Source organism: Gobius niger (genome assembly GCF_951799975.1).
Source record: "Gobius niger genome assembly, chromosome: 3".
Lineage (NCBI taxonomy): Eukaryota > Metazoa > Chordata > Actinopteri > Gobiiformes > Gobiidae > Gobius > Gobius niger.
In genome coordinates this window covers 34,785,949-34,810,112 of record NC_136854.1, presented here as the reverse complement: position 1 = coordinate 34,810,112, position 24,164 = coordinate 34,785,949, and the positions used below count along the sequence as shown (strand labels likewise).

The 24,164-nt window shown below is 41.0% G+C and overlaps 1 protein-coding gene across 1 annotated transcript in view; it reads right to left on the bottom strand.

Annotated features, from left to right (window-relative positions):
- krt222 (keratin 222) overlaps nucleotides 1-22,870 on the bottom strand; it is a 31,308-nt gene extending 8,438 nt beyond the window's left edge. The window contains exons 1-8 of the mRNA XM_079553412.1: nucleotides 22,732-22,870; nucleotides 20,712-20,859; nucleotides 20,289-20,491; nucleotides 15,669-15,751; nucleotides 12,872-13,025; nucleotides 10,630-10,935; nucleotides 8,548-8,673; nucleotides 5,129-5,349 (exon numbers count right to left, since the gene is read on the bottom strand). Coding sequence (XP_079409538.1) covers nucleotides 5,129-5,349; nucleotides 8,548-8,673; nucleotides 10,630-10,935; nucleotides 12,872-13,025; nucleotides 15,669-15,751; nucleotides 20,289-20,480 — 1,082 coding nt within the window. The 5' untranslated portion in view covers nucleotides 20,481-20,491; nucleotides 20,712-20,859; nucleotides 22,732-22,870. The remainder of the gene's footprint in view (nucleotides 1-5,128; nucleotides 5,350-8,547; nucleotides 8,674-10,629; nucleotides 10,936-12,871; nucleotides 13,026-15,668; nucleotides 15,752-20,288; nucleotides 20,492-20,711; nucleotides 20,860-22,731) is intronic.
- Between the last annotated feature and the right edge of the window lie 1,294 nt (nucleotides 22,871-24,164).

Genomic DNA, 24,164 nt, shown 5'->3' with positions numbered 1-24,164 from the left:
CCACCTCTGTGCAGTACTGACACTAACAACGTCATGACATAATAGTTGACAATAGATAAGTAAATAAATTCCTCCACATTAGTGTTATTTTACAAGCATTTAAACAGTGTATCCACAAGACGGGGAGAAGCTTTGTAATTATTACCCTTTACTGTGTTTATCTTTCGGTTTATTGAGTGCTGAGGGCGGTCAATTCAACAAAGGACGTTGCTTGTGTTGGCCTGAAGGCAGAAGTTGAAGTATCTATTTGGATTCAGATGAACCATGTTATTTTTATTGAGACACAATTATATAGCATTAGGGTAGTGAAACCTAATACCTGTTATTCTTTATTATTGAGATGTATATAACACAACAGATATGACAATGTCTACAGTATACTACAAATACTATGACGACAACTGCTACTACAACAACACAGATGGCTTCTCCTACTATCTGTTAGAAAAGCCTGCATGTGGATTTATATTTCTATCATGGTTTTATGTGGTACTGTACTGTGCATGAGTAACAGTAACACGTCTCTGGGCCACATAACACGGTACTACACAATACTATGACAATGGTCTCACAACATGCCAGGTATAGGGTATTTATGTTTTTGCTTTTGTGGCTAAACATGCTAATCCTGCCCTCATACGCTCCCAGATTTCCTCCACAAACATCTCCAACTGAATCCATAAACAGGTCAATCCAGGCCAGTAGGAAATTCAGACAAGATGTTTAATGTTTATGGTATAACCAGCCAAACAAAGCACTGATCTAGAAAACTTTATCATTCCTCAAAATATTTGCATATTCAATAAACAAAAGCATGAGACTACATTGTAAACCGATATGACAACCAGGGCCATACACAGACTTTTGGACTATCTAGTCTATGGAGGTAATTTTGATTCCTATTTTGTCACATGGTGTTCTGGTTCTGGTGTAGTCCTAGATTAGCTGTAGCTTAGTTCTGGTTTAGAATTGCATTTGGTTTAACAATGGCTTTTGCAATTCACACGCTTCACAAATCTCTAGAGTGGACGATTACTCATTCACTAACCGCACTTGTGGTGGTGCTGTTGTAGCCACAGCTGTCCTGGTGTAGACTGGCAGAGGCGTAGCTTAATTGGTGTCAATGCCCGTTTCAACCACCACCAATGACTCAGTCACGCACCACAACCACAGGCAATGTGGGTGGAGTGTCTTGCTAAAGGGCACAAATATCCATGTGCAAATGTGATGCTGGTTTGATACATTTTACATGGCTTTATACCAGGGTCAGTGAGAATTTTGTAACATTACAAAAATGAAAGTTAAATCACATTCTATGTCACTCCACTGCAGCAGTTTTCATAGTAACGATAAACAATTGAGCTGGAACTAGCTTCAGGTAAAAAAGCTTGAAAAGTGAAATAACTCCTGCCCAGGACTAAAACAGGCCCATATGAATCGTTTGTGGGACCATAGCATAAGCGAATTAAACAACTCGGAGCTGTGTATTATACAGTTACTGCACTTTGTGGAGGATCACCACAATGCGCAAATATTAGTTGAAACTTAGTTACACTTACTTAATAGTGGCTTAGAGGGACATTTCAGGATATTTGACATAGGGCCTAACATATGTTGATTTCTGGAGATACATTGTTTTTTTCATTCATGCAGTCCCTTTATTTGAAGAGTTTAGTGGTGCTAGGCTAATGCTAGGCTAGCGCATGTCTATGGTAACTAGTAGCCTGCATTGAAAAATCATGGGGTCGTCCTCCAAACGTTTTCATATCTGATTTGTAGAAAGCTCCTTTGTGAATTCCACGTGTAGTAATGCTGGTCGCAGGTAAACAAACCACTGTAGATCCGGTAACCTCGCAGATCACTCCGCCGCTGCGTAGCTTACAACCAGGAAGCTGATGCTGCTCAAATATAAGCTATTTTAAATGCAAAATGGTTAAAATGATTCAGTCAACACAGACATTTATATCGCTAGTCTGGTGCTATAAGTGATTTGCCTCAGGTGCTCTGTGCTTGGGTCAGTCTGTTTTTAATGCAGGCTACTAGTTACCATAGACATGCACTAGCCTAGCACTAGCCTAGCACCACTAAACTCTTCAAATATAAGGATAATAAATAAATAAAAAATCTCCTGAAACAGAACACTCTGGTTATCTAGGGAATGAGGCCCTATGTCAAAAATCCTGAAATATCCCTTCAATATAGTCCTTTTCCAGATGCTCATTTGCAGTTACAGTTTGGTGCTTTATTCATTCACGCCATACTTCGAACAAATGGTAAAAAACAATCAAAAATGTATCTTGGTTTTGTTCCATAGGCCACATACTAAACAACACCCCAGAAAAATAGTCCAGATTCCTGAGACCATGTTGTGCACAAGAAATTATAGTTTGAGTTAAGGTTTTGCGCCACCGAAACCTAAACATATAAACACCATTATACATTATCTCTAGTCTAACTTTTCAAAAAGAAGCTAGAAAAAACACAAGCCTGGACCACCCTGACAGAGGTGCTGAGATTGCAGACACAATGTGATATTTCAACACAAAATGTGTATGTGTTAGGACACGGTTTTGGGATTTCCATGAGTGTCATCGAAGATTAAAAGGATTTGTGGAAAGTGTCTTCATCCCACGACAAAAAAATAGAAACACATCATCCATCTCTCCTTAAAAGCTTGCGTTTCGAGTGTAACACAATCTCAATGCTGATAAACACAATTCAAATAATGCTATATTTAATTACTCTGAATTACACATCATAGGCCATCAGAATGCTCTCTTTTAAAGCCACATTGTGTAAAAATGCACACAGTAAATAAAGCTAAATGTTGCATGCCAAGGAGTCGTTTCAGTCATCCAGGTCACACCAAGCGACGCCGTCCAAATGATTTTAACTTGATTTACTATCTGCAACTTTCATCTAAATGTTGGCCCGTGTCCCGCTCCGTGGCCTCCTCTTTCAAAGAAGAACAAACAAATCACTGAACCAGGTGCCACGTCCCGTCTGCCCTTGTGTCGGTAACATTTATAAAAGTCACAGTCTGAATGAAATCATCGCTGGGGAAGAAGGCTGCAGGCGTCTGTCCCATAAAACTAAATGAAGTTTCCTTACACTGTAAAACGTAATTATAAACCTACATTGGCAAAGGTGTTACAGTAAAAAACAAGTCAATAGTGCAACATATTTCCATAAAAAACAGATGTCAAACAGGCGTCAGGTTTAGTCGTTACAGACTTTTCAATAGATTGCGTGTCTTTCAGTCGTTCGATGCTAAGTTCAAAAGTTTAGCATACGGTTTGGAAACACTTTTAATGTATCGGCTCTTCTTTAGTATTACAACGCTATTATGCGATACTCATTGAAGACATTAAGTAATGAATGAACACATGGACATTATGTAGGAAACAAAAAAGGTGAAATAATTCCAAAAATGTTTTATATTTTAAAGGCACACTGCGTAACATTTTAGACTATATTATTGCCAACAATACACAACATGCTCCTAATGACCAGCTACAGAAAAGTATATTTTTGCAGTGCGTCATTCTGAGTTTTTACATTTTTAAACACCGTATAGTCCCTTTAAATGATTGTAAATGCTAAATACATTTCACAGAAGACTTGTTGGTTGCTGTCAGGGGGTCAACCAACCCCCTGATTAAGCTACGTCCCACCGGCGGGACGTGCACCATTAAATGCATTCCTATACGCACCACAGTCACATTGCCCCACATGTTACTAGTCAAAATGATAGATTTGGGTAAGACAAAGGTCCTATAAAACGCATTGGACATATCCAATTTAAAAATTGATGTGCAATGTTAATTTTTACAGATATTGTTCACCTGTTTGAAATATATGTTCAAGTGGTATTATTTTTATAGGCTCAGAGTGTGTTTTGGTTCCCATCTATCTATTGCAGCTGTGGACCTTTATTTTCATCAAAAAATGTTGGTGAGAATAAAGACAATTATTCTTTTATTCAGTGGTAGTTGATAACTTGCCAATAGTGGCACTGATAGTCATACTGATTGTTGTGGCTACAACTAGAGACTCACATGCAAGAGTATTTTGTAAATTCCATAAGAATTACTGCAATGATTTTAATTTGGAGGCTTCATTTTACAGGCGAGTGAATCAAAATGACCTGCTTCAGCAAAGGGTTGGGTGTACTCGCTTATTCCTCACTGTCCTGTAAATATTTACATGTTGTGGCAATAGAAATATGATAACATGAAATTAGTTTAAGCAGACACTGTTGAAGATCAATAATGACCAATTTAGGCTGAAATGTAACCTTTGTAACCCAAAGGGTTCACAGACTTTTTCCTCCCACTGTTGATCTCAACTATGACTGTACAATTACCTGCACTGTATATATTGCACTTTGGCCCTCTGCCCTTTTCCCTAAGGACTACAGATTAGCTTAAAAAGGGCTACAGTCTGAAACAAACGTCTGTGCTCTCGAGCTTAATGTAATTGCTCATTGTCCTGGTAAATTAAAGAATGAAATGAGAGATTGGTGCTGGTGGTCGGTGTCTATGTTTCCTTCAGCCAGTCTCATAGCAACATAAAAAGCTTGCCATTAACGCCAATATGGAGTGATTTAATGGTGTCTTATTATAGAGTTTTAATAAGGAGGTCAAGCCTATATTAACATCAAAGGTTTTACTATATTCCTCTGAACAAGTAGCAAGACTTACATAACTGGATGCACTAGGATTTTTGCACTTTACTGTACTTTGGTAGTAAAACTGGTACATTTTCAAACAAACTGCTTACGTTGCAGTAGCAGTACTAGTAATCATAGTCAACTGCAATGACTGAAGTAGTTTACAAAATCACATTGTCTGCACACCTGTTACTAGAATGTAGTAGCATAACTTCTAATTAAATGTGTTTGAGTATTTAAATTGTATAGCTTTCAATGAGCTAGAAAAAGTTCTAGTTTTAGTTGAGTCATGATGCCAGTAAAAGTTAATTTATATGTGCTTTTTACACACTCATGCCCCATAATCAACCACAGGAGGGCGTGATAAATTAAATGCTTCTATCCTGCCGGGCCATAAACCTGCGTAGTGTTTAACTGCGCCTCCTGGTTTGTAATCTTCTCCATTCTCGCCCTCACCTGCCCTCCTCCCGCTCCAGCAGCCGTCTGTAGGTGGAGATCTCGCGCTCCAGCCTCATCTTGGTGTTGAGGAGGTGGTTGTGGCGCTGGCGTTGCGTGGCCAGTCCGGTCCTGACCTGCTCCAGCTCGCCCTCCAGTCGAGAGATCACCTGAGAGAGGTCCTGCAGCTGAGAGGAGTACAGCCGCTGGGTCTGCTGCAAGGACGTCTCCAGGCCTTTCTCCTACACGGGATGAAGAGCAAGGTTGAAAATACATGTATGCAAAATCCCTGAACAATAGAATTACAGGGCCCTTTCTTTTTCTTGTAGCGGAATAGTTTTCTTTTTTGTTTATCAGATAGGAATAGTGATTAGGGCCACTACTGATAAATACTGACAACAGCAAATTGTTCAACCCGCATAGGCCCGCAGATCTAGCCGCAAATCAGTCGTCTCATCAAACACGCTCAATTTGTATTGTCTGTTTTTCCTACTGCAAAACCAAAAGTTCTATGGCTGTCTGATACTGTATATCTCACTGACTACAATGAAGAGATAATCAATCCAACTCAGTGTGACTTACTTAAAGGGATATTTCAGGATTTTTGACATAAGGCCTCATTTCCTAGTTATCCAGCGTGTTGTTGTTGTTTTTTTGTAATTCATGCAGTCCTTATATTTCAAGAGTCTAGTGTCTGACCCACTCCACAGTGCACCTGAGGAAAATCACTTATAATGCCAGACTAACCATATAAAGGTCTGTGTCGATAGAATAATTTTTGGAATATAACTGACCTTGTATCACATGAATGATCGCATTTTGAGGGACTATTTTCTAGCAGATCACTCCGCCGCTGTGTAGCTTATACAACCATGAAGCTGATGCTGCTCAATTATAAGTTCCTTTAAATGCAAAATGGTTAAAATTATTCTATCGACACAGACATTTATATGGTTAATCTGGCGTTATAAGTTATTTGCCTCAGGTGCACTGTGGAGCGGGTCAGACTGTTTTTAATGCAGGCTAGCTGATACCGTAAAAATGCGCTAGCCTTGCACAGGCCTCGCGCCACGAAATTCTTCAAATATAAGAACTGCATGAATTACAAAAAAAATATCTCCAGAAATCAGCAACACTCTGGATAACTATGAAATGAGGCCCTACGTCAAAAATCCTGAAATATCCCTTTAATGTCATTTATACATGCCTTTCAGTCATGTGACTTTTGTTGTTATGGTGGCCATTTTGAATACTGAAGTAGAATTAAGCAGTACTACAACATGTAACAATGTCTCTACTCACGATATAAAATAAATTGATTGGCAGTGACATTTTTATGTACTCATAATAATTGCTCAAGAAGATAACAGTAAAAACACCCGGAGACGCACATTTATGTGATATAACCAGTGAGTCAGTGTTTAAGATGTTAGCATGCTACCGGTTAGCATTTTGCTTCAACAGCTCAGCTCCGACCACTCCAAGAAAAAGCCCTGAACCACTCTCCAAACCTTGGATACAACATGTGACAGAGGTCAGAGCTGAGCTGATACTGTCGTATTTTCTCAGTGTTCATAGATGTTTATCGTGTTGAAGATAACTGGTAGCATGCTAACGTCTTGAGCAGCTTAAACACTGACTCAGACTGAGACTCTGTTGACATGACAAACTGTAAAAATCACAGAGAAAGGTTTTCTGTTTCCTATTTGATGTCAATGTCATGTGTATGTCATCTTTTCATACCTTGTAACATGTTAATTTAGTCTGAGGAGTGAAGCAGATCTTTAGTAAATTCTGCTGTAGCTTGACAGACAGATCTGCCACAGTTGCTGGTTATATCACAAAAAAGTGCGTCACTTGGGCCGGGTTTTTACTGTTATGCAATGATGAGTCCATAAAAATGCCACTGTCAATCAGTTGTCTTTCATTTTCATCCTAAGTAGAGATTTTGTTACACGTTGTAGTGCTGCATAATGCTACTTCGGTATTCAAAATGGCTGCCGAAACTATGTGTGATGTCATTGGAAACGCATGTATTAGCTTTTTATTGGTCTTTATTCAGAAATTACTCAATGAGCTTTCCCCTCAGTGTTTATAATTACATTACTTTTTTACGTGTCAAAAGGTCGAACAGTTATGTTTTGATGCGTTAAGTGCTATGGTAACTGTCCTAATTATACATCCCTCAAAATCCATGGATAAAAGAGCTATACAAATGCGAGAGGCAAAGGTCAGCAGTGAATGAAATCTGACGGCTCCTTTCCTGTTTAGTCGTCTAGACTATTCTCAACCTGAAATTACATCATGTGTTTATACAGGTGTGTTGTTTCCACTCCATTTAGCTGAAGTAAAAACAAGCATTAGGAGCCATGACCTACGGTCTTCTTCTATAAAGGGTTAATCCGGAGTTCAAGGAGGAGCACGGCAGCTTTGAAAAGGGCCCATTCACAAAAGTATTATCTATTAACAAAGCCGTAAACTGGTTATGTAAAGATTTGTAACGGCCGACTGCAACCGGTATTATGATCTAAAATAAAAATAGACAGTTTTTCATACATGGCAAAATAACGGTTCATGGCCTCTTTTGAATTTGCTTCCCTCACCACAGACAATAATGTATTTGTATCTTCTGCCTCGTTTTTTCACTTAACTTCAGCTAAGTAAGGTCAGAGGATGGGAGACTGTGTGGGAATAAAAGACGCCAATGGTTAGAGCATTTGTCAGATCCAAGGACGGTTTGAATCCGACCAGGCAGTTTACTATAGGCTACTGACTTTCAGGACTTTGTTGTATAAAAAGAAGAAATAGACCACAAATAGTATAGAGTTATTTTGTCCAATCTCAACAAATCTCAAAGCATATTGACAGGAGAGCTTACAGCCTATATGTCAGTGTGATACCTCATTTGAAAGACAAGCCCTTCTAGTTTCCTAAAATATGTGTAAGATCTGTGTGAGTGAAACACAACTTACATCACATTGCCGTCCCTAACCCAAAGCCCCCGATCGGTCGGCTTGAGTTGGCAGCTGATGCAAAGCTTTGCAAAAACTTCAGACAACCATTCTGTTTCTGTTTTCACGCTTGTGTTTCATGTTTGATCATGAACATGCATTGTCCCAATTCAATAAAGAAATAACAATGTCCTATTTCACGACATGTAAGTCACTAACAACTCTAACAACTCAAATTTCAATTCATTTAGGTGTTTCCAATTTCAACAACTATGTAGTTAAACTATTATTTATGGAATAACAATAGTGCAAGCTATATTTAATAAAAGTCACACAATAGATACATTAGATAGAAAGAAAGAACAATAAGAAGATGCGTTGATAGAGAGTAATCACTAGCCATACAGCAACCAGTCTCTCAGCTTCAAATATAAGTGCAATAATAATAGAAAGGTAATAAAAGCATTAGCAGTAAGTTGTTGTTCTTACCATGGCGTGGAGGGTCTCAATTTCGACCTGCAGAGTATGCCACTGTTTTCGGGCTTCGGCCAGCTCAGCCCTGGCCTCTCTCAGGGCAGCTCCCCCCAGGTTCACCTGTGCCCATGCCGCCTCCTCCTGCTGGGCAGCATCATTGTCAGACATATGCCCCAAATCACAGTAAGTACAGTTATCCTAAATAACCACAGCACTGTTGTTGGATACTTGAATGATAAAAAGTGAATGAAGACTGTGCTATGAGCTCTCGGGCACAAACATATCTTTGATAAAGGGAGAGAGAGCCGTCCCAGGTGGTGTTTGCCTGAAGATAAACAAAGAGTAGACACAGCTGCACACGCCGCACTGACAAATTGGACAGCTGTTCACACCTTTGATATCTCATAATAACATGACATTTCCTTGATGCTTCTACATTCAAATGAAGGCTTTACGAGATCTACTGAATAAGTCATTCTGAGAGTGGTTTTCATTTGGAATTACACCTGGATTACAGAAAGAGCAAGAAGCTGGTTGTAATATTTAGCTGCAATCAACATTTGATGAAAATTCAATTCAGCAAATAATCTATTCAAAAGGTTTTTGGATATAAAATAGCTGAATTTGGTAAGTAGCCATTCAGCTGATTGATGTACGCCAATCAAGTATTTAGCCTTAATACCACAAATTATTCCCTCCTGGAACCACCACCTTAACGTGGTGGAGGGGTTTGAGCGCCCGAATGATCTTGGGGGTTCTGTTGTCGGGGGCTTCGTGCCTCTGGTAGGGTCTCCCATGGCAAACAGGTGCTAGGTGACGGGTCAGACAAAGAGCGGTTCAGAAGCCTCTTATGAGAGAGCAACAGGCCCGGTTTGCATCGTGAGGCCGCTCTTCTGTGGACCCACCACCTGCAGGAGGAGCAATGAGGGGCTGGTGCAATGTGATTTGGGCAGCTTCAACATCTGCCCCCACGACCCGGCAAAGGAAAAGTGGAAGAAAATGGATGGATGGATGGATGGATGGATGAATGGATGGATACCACTAATTATGCATGACATGAGCATATTATTTTACTGAATACTTCATGAGTCTACACATTTTCTACTATTCTACTATAAGACCTGTGTTCTTCAATTACATTTGTTCCAGGCCCAAAATTCATTGATGTAATGATAGAATGTTTTGTACTGATGGCAACAGTATAGACCAAAATCTTATGCAGTGTGCCTTTAAACTACATTTATATTTATACTTAAGTAATTTTTAGAAATGCATTTTCTGCTGACACAGGCTTCATTTCAATAGGCAACTGATAACCTTGGCGTAACACTTTTGTTCATCACTTGTGGGGAACTTTGAATGTATTACATCCATGTGCATGTTCACCATCACCACCATCAAAACAAAACCTAGACTGAGGCCCAGACAGAAGCTCTCGGGCCCTGATTTGGTCCGTGGGCCGCCTATTGATGATCGGTCAGTTGTTACTTGGTGTAGCTTTCAAAGTAATAACACATCTAATACTAATGTACTGCCTGGTCTTGTGGGTGTGAGTCTGGAGGAAACAAAAGTGTGTACGTGATTTACGATAGTGGAGGAAATCTGCAGCTTGAGCCAAAGTCACGGAGCTGAGGCACAGGGACACTCAGTGAAATGAAATCCATCGAGTTCCCTTTTAACAATAACAAAACATGACTCAAGAAAACAAATGCCTGCTCCTTCATTGACGGGCTAGCAGACAGATAAGAGTCTTTGCTGAGTATGAGTTTTTTTGGATTGTACTATAAATCACCTCATGCATTTTTAACCAGAGCCGAGGGATCTTTTTACACAGTGTGGTGCCAGACCGCGCTGTTACTCTGCATTAGTGAGATCCACGGCGGTAAACAGCGAAAGTGAGAAGGCGAATGTACGCACAGAAAACTCCTCCATGAAAGCCAGCCTAAGCTCAGGTCAATGAAGCTTTATCTAAATGAAATGATGCAGTGAATCAAGCCTTTTGTATGTAAAATCTGCAAATAGTTGTTGTTGTGGAGGGTGTGTCTGGTTGGCATAGAGCCCGGCCGACGGCACACGAGTCCTCGATGTGTTGCGTACCTCTGCAAGTGCCCCTCCACTTGTCCTGACTGCTGCTGCTGCTGCTGCTCCCCCTGCTCCCGAGTGGCTGCTAGGCCCGACAAAACCGGGGGATAGATTTGCCAAGTTGCCCAGGCTGTGGTGTCTCCGGCTGGGACCGGGGACTCGAGTCTGGTCGCACTGAGTTCTGATTTCGTGGAGCAGTCGGGTGAGCTCCATCGCTGTGCCATCCTCGTGCTGCCCTCCTCCCCTGCCTCCTCCGTGCGCCGCTGCTGTGTTCAGAGCATCAGTGGAGCCGGCTCGCTGCAGATGCAGAGCCTGGGCAGCCTGTGAGCAGATCGGCAGGGGGGGGAGGGAGGGAGAGGGAGAGGGAAATGGAAGAAAGAGGGTAATGACCTGAAGTATATTCCATTTTTCTTTTCATTTCCTCCATTTCACCATTGATGTCTTTTAGCGTCATAATGCAGATTTTATTTAAACCAAACATGCTCTACCTGGTTCCTGATCCCACCATTTTTATCCAGGCTTAGGACTGTGAGAAAGAATGTGCTTTCTTGATGATACAAAAACCGTTGCGAAGCTAACTTTTGAAACTAAATGATGACAATGAGCAGTGTGTGATTAAGCCATATGCACTTATTTAAAATCGAATGTAAAGTCGATGGTGCAGCTTTGAGGGTGTTTGTGTACTGCAGAGACCGGAGAAGCAGACGAATCAGTAAATCAGCAGTTTGCTTGTGCTTGTATGTGTTAAAACAGCCACACCGCAATTACTGAAAGGCTGCGTTGTCAGCAAAACAGGGAGTGGGAAAATGAAAGCCATGTTAAAAACAGAAGTGCGCCAGGTCACACAGATCTGCACAGGTGTCAAATTCATGAGAACCATTTTTCAACTATTTTTGAAGATGAAAGATAACACCAAAAGTTGTTTTTCACTCACAGTTAGTGGTTGTGTGAAGCCATTTAACTGAGTTTGCTATTTTGAAATCATAATGAAAAAAGAAAGTACTAAAATGACCCTGATCCAAAGTTTACATACCCCAGTTCTCAATACTATGCATTTAACATCCATGACAGCTTGGAGTCTTTTGTGGTAGTTGTGGATGAGCTTCTATATTTTTTTTATGGTAAAGCTGCCCATTCTTCTTGGCAAAAAGCCTCCAGCTCCTGTAACTTCCTGAGCTGTCTTGCGAAGTGCACGTTTGAGCTCTCCCCACAGTGGCTCAATGATATTGAGGTCAGGAGACTGAGATGGACACTAACAGGACCTTCACTTTATTCTGCTGGAGCCAATGGCATCAGCGAACTACCTCCATATTTGACAGCAGGTATGGTGCCATTTTTGTTGTCAACAAGGCCAATGATGAAATTCTGCTGGGGTATGTAAAGCTTTGAGCACAACTGTCTAATCCCTGGATCACAGGAGGTTGAGGTGGTGACGTCACCTAAGCAGTTACCGCAACACTCTCATTACACACTATAATATACCCTCAAATCTTTGCAGTATTCTTCAAAATATTTCCTGGATCCTTTACCCGAGGAAATTGAGAAAACGGAGAATATGCTCAAGCGAAGTAGTAAATGGAGTATCAAAGACATCAATATTCATGGTCACACATGAGGGTACGTGAGCACTCAAAACTATTACATTATTTCAGTTTAAAAATAATGGTTAAAGGGACTATACAGAGGTTAAAAATGTTAACATTATGTATTTTCCTCCCCCTGCATGTTCCAACAATGTCCAAATGTGTAGAATGAGCCCAGACCTGTTCACCACAACTGCCTCTAAAATCCTGCACTGTCACTCAAAATTGGTGTTAATTCGGGTCTGAATTGCCGTCATGCACGAGCTTAATATAGAAGCTGCAGTTACACGTATGACCTGAGGTGGCAGTAGTGTGTATAAAATGGCCAACTTGCATCTAGCCCCTTTAATGAAATGAAAGCAAATTTGATCATTTTATTGCAGAAATAGATTCAGCATTTTAGTGTATTTCCGCTACAGTATATTTTGAACACAACACACCAGTAATACCAATAAATCTGCGTTTAATTGATAGGGGTTATTTGTATAAATGAAAGACTCAACGGGGTACGCCAGACAAAGCAGGTTGGGAACCACCGCCCTAGATTAAGACCTAGCAGCCATTTTCAAGTCAAAGACTTACTGCAACCCTGGGTTCATCAGCCTCCTCAGCCAATCTCTCTTCATTCCCATCACCATTTTTGAACAGCAGTAAGTCCCTGTCCCGCCTCTGACCTGGTAGTCCTGGTGCAGCTGCTGTAGTTCACTCATGGATCGGTGCACGTCACTCCTCAGGCTCTCGCTGCTCTGCTCCGCTTTCCACTTGGACTCTCTGAGCTGCTCCACCTGCTGCTCCAGGTGCCTCGTGTTCTTCTCCTCTGTCTCACATCTACAGCACACAGAAAGCATTTACTGTGGAGGTAACCATCTAGCTATTTTGGACCGTATTGTTTTGTGCACCAAGGGTTTTAGACTTACAATGCAATTTCAGTTCTGTGTTTTTAAGATACACTGCCTGGCACAAAGAATAGTCACTATCCAAAAGAAAAGGTCACAAGCTCTAATTAATGTGTCGACTTAAGCTTTGAAAACAGCACACATTCGCTGTGCCACTGTTTTAATAAGCTTCTGCAATGTTAAAACATCCAGGGCCCGATTTCTAAACGCAGACTATAGCACGTTTAAGTGGGAAGTACTTGGGGTGGAGAAACACCCATGGCCAATGGCGATATTATGTACAAGAGCCTTTTCCCTCCAACCAGACTCCTCGCCGAGAGGTCGGGAGATGGACTGTGGGGGAGTGGGGGTGAACATGTGCTTTTGTTTTGGTCGTGTTAACACAATTACGGCCAAGCGAGTGCCGACCCGTGCCACAGCAGGACCGGCTGTCTTTCGGGACACAAACATTGTTTAGCTCACGATTAGGTTAATAAAGTTTTTAGTTTGACCTGCGAGAGCTTATAATGCTTGAAGGAACAGGCCACCATTTTTCCACACTGAGATGTATGTTCTAAGCTGAGCTTAGACGAGTTGATGCGTACCTGGAAGAGCGTGGTCGCTTCTAACTTCACCCTGTTTGGAGCTATAGGAATATACTGGGAGAGGCCAAATGCTTACAACATCTTTGGTCATTGTGCGTGACTGAGCGCACGCAAAAAGACCAGACAAGTACTCATCAACTCGTCTAAGCTCAGGTAAGAACATATCTCAGTATGAAAAAACTGAGGCCTGTTCCTTTAAGGAAGAACACAATGCAGCGCGATGTGAATGAGGAAATGAATGGTCGGTGGAGGATAACCATCGCGCTTGAAGCTTGCTCTGTCCTTGCACCAAGCACAAGATCTGGCCCCTAGTGGTATTAACTTTTCACCAAGATCTTGTCATGATGGGAGAGTGTGACCATGGTGCAAAGCCTTCTCCCCCTCTACCCAAAGATTTTTTATGGCGTTAAGATCTGGACTCTGTAGTGGCCAATCCATGTGTGAAAATGATGTCTCATGCTCCCTGAACCACTCTGTCACAATGTGAGCCCCATGAATCCTGGCATTGTCATCTTGGAACATGCCCGTACTATCAGGGAAGAGAAAATACATTGATAGAATAACCGGATCATTCAGGATGTTCAGATAGTCAGCTGATCTAAATCTTTGGGCACATAGTGTTGCTGAACCGAGACCTGAAACAACTGCAGCAACCCCAGATCATAACAGTTTAATCCAGGTGGCGTCTTTTGTTTGGTCAGGCAGTGTATCTTGCTTAGGATCAGCACAAAACTAAAAACAGGTCTGGCGAGTGTCTCTACAAACCATCGCTTTTATCGCCACTTGCATAAGTCCAGAGAGACAAAATGACCTTGTCTGGATCTGGAGTGCGGCATGAGTTTAAAGTTTCACTACAGGACACCCAGGAGAGCCTTCAGGTGGAGCTATTATTAGAAGCGCTATACTTATTTCCAGCAGCAGTTGGGCTTCCTCTGTCCTTCTGGAGTTAATGGATCTACGTGACGCTTAACTGTGCGTGCATGAGTGGGCGCTTTGGTGAGGGGTGCAGGGGGGAGAGAGGGAGAGAGGGCTGTGTGTCACTCTGCATCAGTACAGAAGTGAAAGTGCAAACGCGGCACAAAACCTGGCCTGGATCTGTATGCAGGTCGGCTCACAGCAGCCGGAACAGGCCAGAGTTAGATAAGAGAGCGCTAGAAAATACATCAGAGTATAGGATGATAGCAAGCGCTTTTTTGTTTGTCTGTGTCACTGTATCAGCTGAATGACAAAGTGCAGAGTTAAATATAGTGTCTGGCAGCCATAGTGTAAGTGCATTTTTATTGTAGCATCATTCAACAAGCAACGCTGCATATCGTAGACAAAGGTTCTTGAGGTGTCAAAGCACAGTCATGTATTCTGTGCTTTGTAGGAAGCTTCGTCAGCAACTCTAATGAACTCTGTCCCTTCTTGTTCAGTCAGTCAGTTTAAGGGTTTAAGGGAAGTAAAATATGTTTATTTTAGTTCAGTAAGGCTTTTACACCACTGATTTTCTTATGTCCCACATCAAGTGCCACCAAAGGAGTCATTTAGCTTGGAGTGGGAGCTTGGGAGGTTGAATCTGGTAGGACTAAACCGTGACTATCTACTTCTTAACAAGAACTAACCCTTATAACTCTTATACGATAACAAGTTTCTGTCATGGCTAAGTTCTGATTTTATTTGGATACTTCCTTGTTCATCAGGTCTTGCCACAGTTAACCAATCTCTTGGCAAGTTGGCAGATTTTCACGGTGGTTTCTGTCTCAACAGGCACATTGGGCAATAAGGGTGAAGTGCCTTACCCAGGGACACAGTGGCAGCATGTGCTCAGGATGGGATAGACCCGGGGACCGTCCAATTTCTTGGCCATTGTTGCCTGGTTATTATGCTGTACATGGTGTTTGAGTTCTTTTATTTAATATAGAGAAAACACAAGCCCCGAAGAACAAGTAATAGTAATTCACAACCTGATCCTGATTGCAGATGGAAAACAAAGTAGTGACATGTCTGACCTGGCCTGGATCACAGCCGCTTTGGACTTCATGTTTTCAGACTGCAGAGCCAGCTGAGCATTCTCCACCATGAGTTTCCCAACCTGCAACACCAGCACATGAGCGGCAGATGAGAAGAGGACCACACAGCAATAAAGCAGCTCTATTTTCATGTCATTGTGTAATACTGAAAGGATTGATTGTATCTTTGCACAGGGACTGTCAAGTTACTGCACTGAGGAACAACAAAGGGTATCAGTTGCACATGTTCCGTAAAACAGGAATCCAGGTTGAACTGAAATAATAATTTGGGGTTTTTAAGGTAGGTAGATTTGACTCCCATTTTCCAGAATTGCATGTTCCCAATCAAGTCTTGTTGTGCTAATGCAGACCTCCTGTAGGCTAAGCAACTGAACTCTTTTAGCTTTTAAATGTGCAATATCAAGTCTACAAAACAATGTGCTTGCAAACTTATGTGCAGTTTAATGTAACTCAAGTTCAGTAGTAATTGTGGTCAAATAAAAAGGAGAGGCAGCGTTCGAGCCTAACATAAGCGGACCGTTAGCAAGTAGGCTAGTCCGGGAGACTTTTCAGAGCCGTTAGCTTGCGCAATGTATGTTTCCTATAGAGTTCGGGAATGTGACGTCATATCGCTAAGCATTATGGGATTAGCAGCAATTGTAAACTAATGGAGATTTTAAAAGTTAAAATACTGGAGTTATTGTTCACATTAAAACACTTGGACACCACAGTGAGTTAGATGTATTTACCAGCAGTAACTCAGCAGCTAACTGAGCTGTTCCACAGCTATTTTCTCCATGTTTTATACTGTTTTTAGCTAATGTTAGTCAATGGAAATGTACGCTAACAGCTGTAAAGATGGCCGATCTCCATGGTAACTGTAGACTTTCCCGAACTCTATAGCCGTTAGCATTAGCCAGCAGCAGCAAACATAGCAAATTATGAACATTCCAGATGTTTTTCAACTGTTGTCCACATGTAGTAGAGATCAAAGCCTAGTTAGAAATCATTAATGAATGTACAGACCTCTTGAGATTTTACTTAAGATACAAGAAAGCTTCTAAAAGTGTCCTCTAAGCTAAATGCTGACTCAAATTCAGTTAAGTTTTTGCTTTTCCAATGGCCTCTAAGCTTCATCTTTAAAGATGTTAATGATAAAAAAAAAAAAAAGCACAGGAATTATATAAATGTCATGAAAAGAACAAAACATACCTCGTCATATGTTAGTATTGTGCCTGTTTTCCCTATTCATTTGTCTGGGGATGGAACGTTCACTTTAATTCTGGTCTGGGATTCGACGGCTAACAAAATGTGCACATTTGTAGGAACAGGCTCAGATAGCTAAAGGCATGTCTGTGATTTCTATGATTGAAGTGCTTTTTGAAACCACTAAGAACGCATCCTACAGAAATGACCTTTAAAGGCGCATTATGCAACTTTTTATGCAAGGAAAAAAAAAAAGTAAGTTGATATTTGTGTGTATTTTACCTTGTAGTGACGCCTAACCACGCATACCGCCGCTGAGTCACTACAAGGTCAAATACACCCAAATATAAACCTTTTATCCACATAAAAAGTTGCATAATGCACCTTTAAATGGGATTTTTCAGTTTGGAATAAAAGTATAGCCCAGTCATAGTACAAAACATGAATTACATAACGTATAACCTGAAGGAGAGCAGCTGTTTCTTCCTTGTTTTTTATCAGGAACATCAAACACACCCTTTGCCTTTCCTTTTCGTTACACACCCCCAGACACACCTGAGAGAAAACACACGTTACACGGAATATTCCATACTATTGTTGCGCTGTGTAAACGTAGTAGTTTACACATAACCTTTCCTTTATACTGCACATCCTTTCATTACGGGTTCAGTTTCAGTGGACTTAAGCCGCCTCTTGAAAACCGATGAATCACAGACACGATGACACACAGACTAATTATCTGCATTAGGCTCTTGACAAGATGATCATCACTGAAAGTTGTTGCCGTTATGAAAATAGATAGAAAACTAATCCGTCATTATAAATTGAATGGAGTTGCTGGATTAATGCACAATGAATCTCGCGGCGTCTGCTCCTCGGCCTGTCAACGGGGAACCTGAGGCGGAGCAGCGACGCATCGGGCCGCGACGCAAGAAACAAGAAACTCATTAAAACTAAGGCTAAAAACTGACACTGAAAATTATTTACAGCTTAGCAATTCAGGCCATTTAAGGTCGCAGCGGCAGAAGTCCTTTTAGTGACCCTTGTTTAGCTACTAATGCTCTTATAGCTGTGTGTTAACTTGCCATACATACATACTTTTTTATACTTTTGGCTTTTTCTTAACCTCTTAACCCTCAACTGAACTGAGCACATTTTCTCCAGTTTCGCTTTACCCAAATCTAAAAGCTTCTTGAATAAAGTGTCAAAATATCAACAAAAATTAGATGAAAACAAGGATGAAAATGTGTAAAAAAAATCGACAATCGAGTAACAGAAAAGTGACCAAAAAAAATAAAATTTGGAAAAAAATGTGACGAAAACACAACAAAAAAGCAATGGAAAAAAGTGACAACAACGCAAGGATCGGTTTAGAGGACTTTTATAGGTCTTAGCTTTCAAATGAGGCGTTACACTGGCCCATAGCGTGTAACCTTTTAGATTTGGGTAAAGTTGAACTGGAGAAAATGCACTTGGTTAAGGTGGAGGTTAAGAGGTTGAAAAGGTTTTGACGCACACTCGAGAACAGTAGGTGGCGCTGTGCAGATGTACAGTCAATGCCATTGACTCACAATAAGGAAGAAGGTTTGTCCCCGTCGTGTTGCCATAGCAGAGCGTGAAATCAACCGCAACTGATTTGTAGTTTAGAACTTTCTGACTTTTACTTTAATTGGAGTATCTGCACTCTTAAAGGGGCTAGATGCAAGTTGGCCATTTTATACTCACTACTGCCACCTCAGGTCATACGTGTAACTGAACCTTCTATATTAAGCTTGTGCATGGCGTTTCTCTGTGCGGCCTAAAAACGGCTTTGTTTTCATGTAGTGACTGATTTTATGTGGACTTCTCCAGTCCCATGTTAACACATAGGAGAAAAGGGGCAGGCACAATTCATGGCGGCGCCCACGCGAGCCTCCAGAATAAGGTGAATAATATTGCTACATCATGAAAGCAACAAAAGTGTCATTACAATACACATTTGTAAATGGACTTGTCCAATTCATGGCAACATAATTAAAACAAAACAGGAATGTCTTCAAGGACACAGGCAGTTGTGCTTTCTGATTCTCAGCAAATTACTGGTCAGGTCTGAGGAGAGGCGAGCTCACAGGACACATGTTTTTTGTGATCAGTGGGTGACAGCCAAATGCTGAGGAGTGTCTGATTGAAGGTTTATAGCCGGGTGTGCATGTTTTAGTTTGTTAGGCAAAACAGAAACACCCAGACAGGGAGATGATGACACGCTTCACTTCATTTATGGAATTGAAAGCACTGTTGTTTCTAAAATGTTACTTATTACATGTTTTTAAACTTTGTCGCTGCATGGAGTCTTTGTCCTCACAAACAGTGTTTTGCTTGAAGACTTGGAAACAAATGAGTCATGTCTGGACTGTGGCAGTGGCAAAAAAATATGTATTTTGCAATTTCGCTTTTTTTTTTGCGTCTCTCTCCGTGCCTTTCACAGCAAATCCGACTAAACTAAACAGAAAAGCATGTTGGTGTTTTCTCATCATCAGTATGTAGATGTGTTACATTGATTCGTAAATTGTTTTGCAATGAGTTTTCAGGGAACACATAACAGTGTTAACTGTTACTCGAAAGTTAATAAGGATGTTATTAAAATGCTTTGAATGATTTAAAGGTGAGTTAACTTTTTATGTGAAAAACATAAAACTTGATAAAGGGGCGTAATTAACCTTTTTGTGACCAAATAGCTGAACGGGTGGTTATCATGGAGCATCATAGATTCCACTGTGATGGAAAATAAAGGCAAAATAAAGGCTGCAGGGTCACTGACAGGTCAAGTGCTCACATATAAACACTTTTTTTCCACATAAAAGTTGCATAACGCAGCTTTAATATTTGACACGGCTCCTATTAAAGGTAAAGTCACTGGCCCTTTAAGTGGGTGCATGCGGCTCACATGATGTCACATGTGGCTCAGTCCTGTTTTCTCTGCCTCTGGTCAACCACCTGCTGCTGTTCCCTCCCCATAAGATGCGATAGTAATCTTTTCTCAAAGATTCCAAAACATGTTGACTTTTTTGCACCAGCACAAAGTCAGACTAGAACTGTACAACATTATTGCCATACTAAACCATTTCAACACATTACATTACATTAAATTTACATAAAACTGGAAGATATTTTTTATTTGTTAATCAAACTGTGATAAAACATGCCTTAGTAAATAATAAATAAGGTAAACAATTGCTAAAATTCAGAAAACCATGGCTAAAACTAGATTTCAGGACATTGTGCAGTCCTAAAGCATTAACTTTCCAAAAGACTTCCAAAAACCACTACGAGAGGCTCACGTTCCACCAGTGGCACCTGTCCCACAATTTCCCCATAGAACTTCATAATCCAATATCTAATTCTACTCATTAAAATTCCAGCTGAGACGACACTAACCTGTTCCCGTAGCTCCTTGACCATCTGCTCTTGCTGGGACCACTCCTGGCAGTGCGAGCTCCTCTGGATGCCCCATGCTGAGATCTGCGCCTCGAGTCTCAGGTTGGCCTCCTGTAATTTGTTCACCTGCTCCAAAAACCCCCTCAGCCGGGTGTTTAGACCCTGCATCGTCTGCCCCGCGTCCTGCAACATGCTTCATTCACCTGGGCAAGCGTCCAAAAACATTACACCTTCCCATTTACATGCAGGCAAATAAGTCCAAGCCGATGGATCGCCACTTCTTCTGCTCGTTGTGCACTGTCTACCTACGAGCTTGCTATCTTTTAAGGCAAATATACTCTGACATAAAAAGTTGCAGTCGCTTAGATATCTGACACGGCTAGAGGCGTTTATAAGGTAAATGTTTACCCAAGTGAGACTCACCTGAGGCAACGTGGCTGGCCGAGGCTGGATAAAGAGTAGTAGTTGTGACAGGGCAGCAAATGTCCTTTAGCGACTGGTCACACTGCACCAATCCACCACTCCCCACAGCTTAGCCACATTCCTCTGTCCTCAACTGGGCTTTTCCTCCCTGGTCAGACGAGGGTGGAATAGGCAAAATTACGCTGAAGGAAAGCTCCTGTACCCTGTGTTTGTTTTGTTCTGTTTACACACATAAAAAGTAGAGCGTTGCTAACTTTCCTTACGCAATGCAAACACTTATATAATTCACATTGATGAGTTCACAAGCACATTTCATCACTTTGAGGGAGCAATGCTGTCTACTATACCAGTGGTTCTCAACTGGTGGGTCGCAAAATCATTTTCGGAGGGTCGTGGGCCATTCCCAGGGATCTTTTCTGTCAATTAGAGACAGAATGTTTGCTCATAATTAATTTTATTGTGTTGGTTTGAAGATCATTTCAGCTTCATGGGCTCATTTAATGCTGCATTTAACGCCAGACTAAAATCACAAGTGATATTTGGTGTGGGGAACAACAATTCATTTTCTAATAGGAGAGGTGTGGTTTACGATCGTCCATAGCTGTTAATTGGGCGCTACGAATATCTATCATGTGTCTGCACGTAGCCATAGCCAATCATATCAGATAACGTATGACGTACCCGGAGTAAACTTTCGAACTATTTAACACGGTCTAAAGCTTGATCGAAAGATGGCGTCGCGTCTGCTGCTGTCATGTGTAGATATTTTTTTAAAATTCTAAAATCCGTAAGCAAACAACAAGCTTCCGTATATCGAATAGTGTGTCATTGTCTTGCTGTCCCTCCTCGTTCTGTGATTAGTCCCCAAATCCATGGGAAGATTTCGGCCCCCAGGCTGTTGTGAAGTTCGAAAAAATTTGAGTGCACACAACAGTCTGGTATTAGCCAGGCTAATTTAATGCTAATTTAAAGGCTAATTTAATGCAAGTATTATAATATATAACATATTCAATTTTTTGGGGGGGTCCCAGCTTGTCATCCTAGGATTCTGGTGGGTCCTGACATAATACCAGTGAGAACCACTGTACTAGTACGATAATATTGATAACAACAACTAGCCAGCTGGATCCTGATAGGTAATAAGGCTCTCTCTCTCTCTCTCTTTGCTTTTTTCCTGTACTTTCTGTTTTTGTTTTTGGGGTTTATCTATTATCCATCTAGTAACACATGAATAAAAAGTTCATCACAACAAGGCTTTATAATTCAATGCACAGTTTGCAAGGTTTTAAAAAATATATAGTTTGCATACCAGAGAGAATAGATGCTATTCTTAAAAAAAACAGATACAGATGCAGAGCCTTTAAGTGAAAGAGCTGGTCAGAGATTTTGTTTGTAAAGTAATAAAGCCTACTATAAACCAAATCAGTAGTCTATCTAGTATCAAAACTTCCAATTAGTTCTTAAGAGAAAGTAATTTTACAATCATGATCATTCTTTGGAGTCAGAATGTGGCATACAACATATAACCTGAAACCTAATACGATGCAGACAGAACATCGCACATATCGCACATATGTTTTTTGTTGTTGTTTTTTTATAACAGGATTTTACCTAACAAAAAGGAAAAAGCAGCTAAGTAAATGTCCCAAAAAGCTGCAGATGAACATGGGGTTGCTCCCTAGACTCCCACACAAAAAACAAAAACAAAATCCTGGGGCTACACAGTAAATAATACAATTAATCTCTTCAAGCATGTTTGAGATTATAAAAGGAAGTCACCAGTCTAGTTCCTGGATGAGAATTGAAACATGTTCAACAATTAAAATAAGCATAACAAACACAAATATCCAAAATATGAGACATTTTTCTAAGATAAAGTTTTGGAAACTAATACAGGAGCAACAGAAAGAAGTAGTTGCACAATTAAGAATAAAGTCGGTGGGAAGAAAACTACTCTTTTAAGTCCATTTGAGTGAAAAAAGTTACACAATACATTACAAACAAACAAATAACCACTCACTTCTGTTTGCGCCGCACCCCTGGTCATCAGCTGGCCTGCACAGAGTCACACAGAGCACAGTTCACTCTCCTTCTACTAATCTTTTCCTGATATTGAGTTTTAGCAGAGGAGAGAGAGAAAGAGAGAGAGAGAGAGAGGGGTGTAGGAGCTCTCCTTGTCCCACCTCGAACCCCCCGGCGTTTGCAGAGACCACAGCGGGGCAAACTGGACACTCACTCCTGCTTACATCACCGCACGCTGAGGCCCTTTGTACTCCGTGATCCGGGATTATTGAGCTGCTTTTGAAAAAAAGGCAACAACACCGACTGTGCGGGGAATGTTCAGGGCAGAGACTCACTGTATATCGCATTTGTATGTGTGCGAATGCGTGTGTTTGGTCTAGCCGTGTTTTAAACCCATAATGAAGGGTTACCGAGGCTGCAATCAAACGTGAAATGTGTCCCTTCTTCCCTCGTAAGTGTCACGTTATGAAGGCTTTTTGCAGAGGTGACCATTGTGAAATTATACAGTGAGATTGCTAGAGGCAGCAGGTCGGGGTCAATAGTCTCGGCTTCTAAATATTTGTCTAGCGATTTCTTAAGAACTCCCTATGCAAACTCCCACACCGTGCTACAACACATGATTACTTAGGAAAAAAAATACTTTGCACTCTACTGTTAAGTATTTCTTATTTACCTAATGTATTATTTGTAGAGAGATTTGTTTTGCATCTATTTTTGAAGTTTCTCGTCAGATGGGAGTGTTTGTGTGCGAGCTTTTCATGATTTTCTGAGACTTCCTGTAGCCTGAACCAGGAAGTGATGCTTTTGGCGCAGTTCAGGAAGTCGAAGAAACATGAAAAGCCTGTAAACAAACACTCCTGTCTGACTAAAAAAGACGATTTACTTGATTGTTAAAAAAAACTGTAGAGAATCTTGCTAGCCATTCACAAAACAAACAAATTATAGGTTTAAAATATTCTGTGTGAGATATCATTGTTTTTATTGGTGAAATGGTAAATGATCTCAAGCTTTTTCCACCTACAATCGAATGAAACCATGTGAGTACAGTAAGTCGCCATTGCAGATCATAAACATGTGACCCTGATTTTACCCAATCAACACACACGATCGATACAGCGTGGCTTTGTCCATTGCATCCCATACCTCCCATTGCAAGTATCCAAATGTGATGCCGTTTTGGCCGCGGAAACAAGCCCCTGGGCAAAGTTGACCCAGGCCATCAGCTTGAGGGGGCACCGAATTGCACTTTAAATTTTGAACCCCATGAGGTCCATCCTCCTGCCATCTACAACATTGCCCATTTCCAGACATATTTTTGGAACAGAAAGAGAGAGAGACTTGCAGTCTTTTGTGTTGGAAACTGGAAATGTCAAGCTTTCAAACAATCCCTCCCTGGTCTTTCTACGCCTCCGGGGAGCTGCGTAACATTGC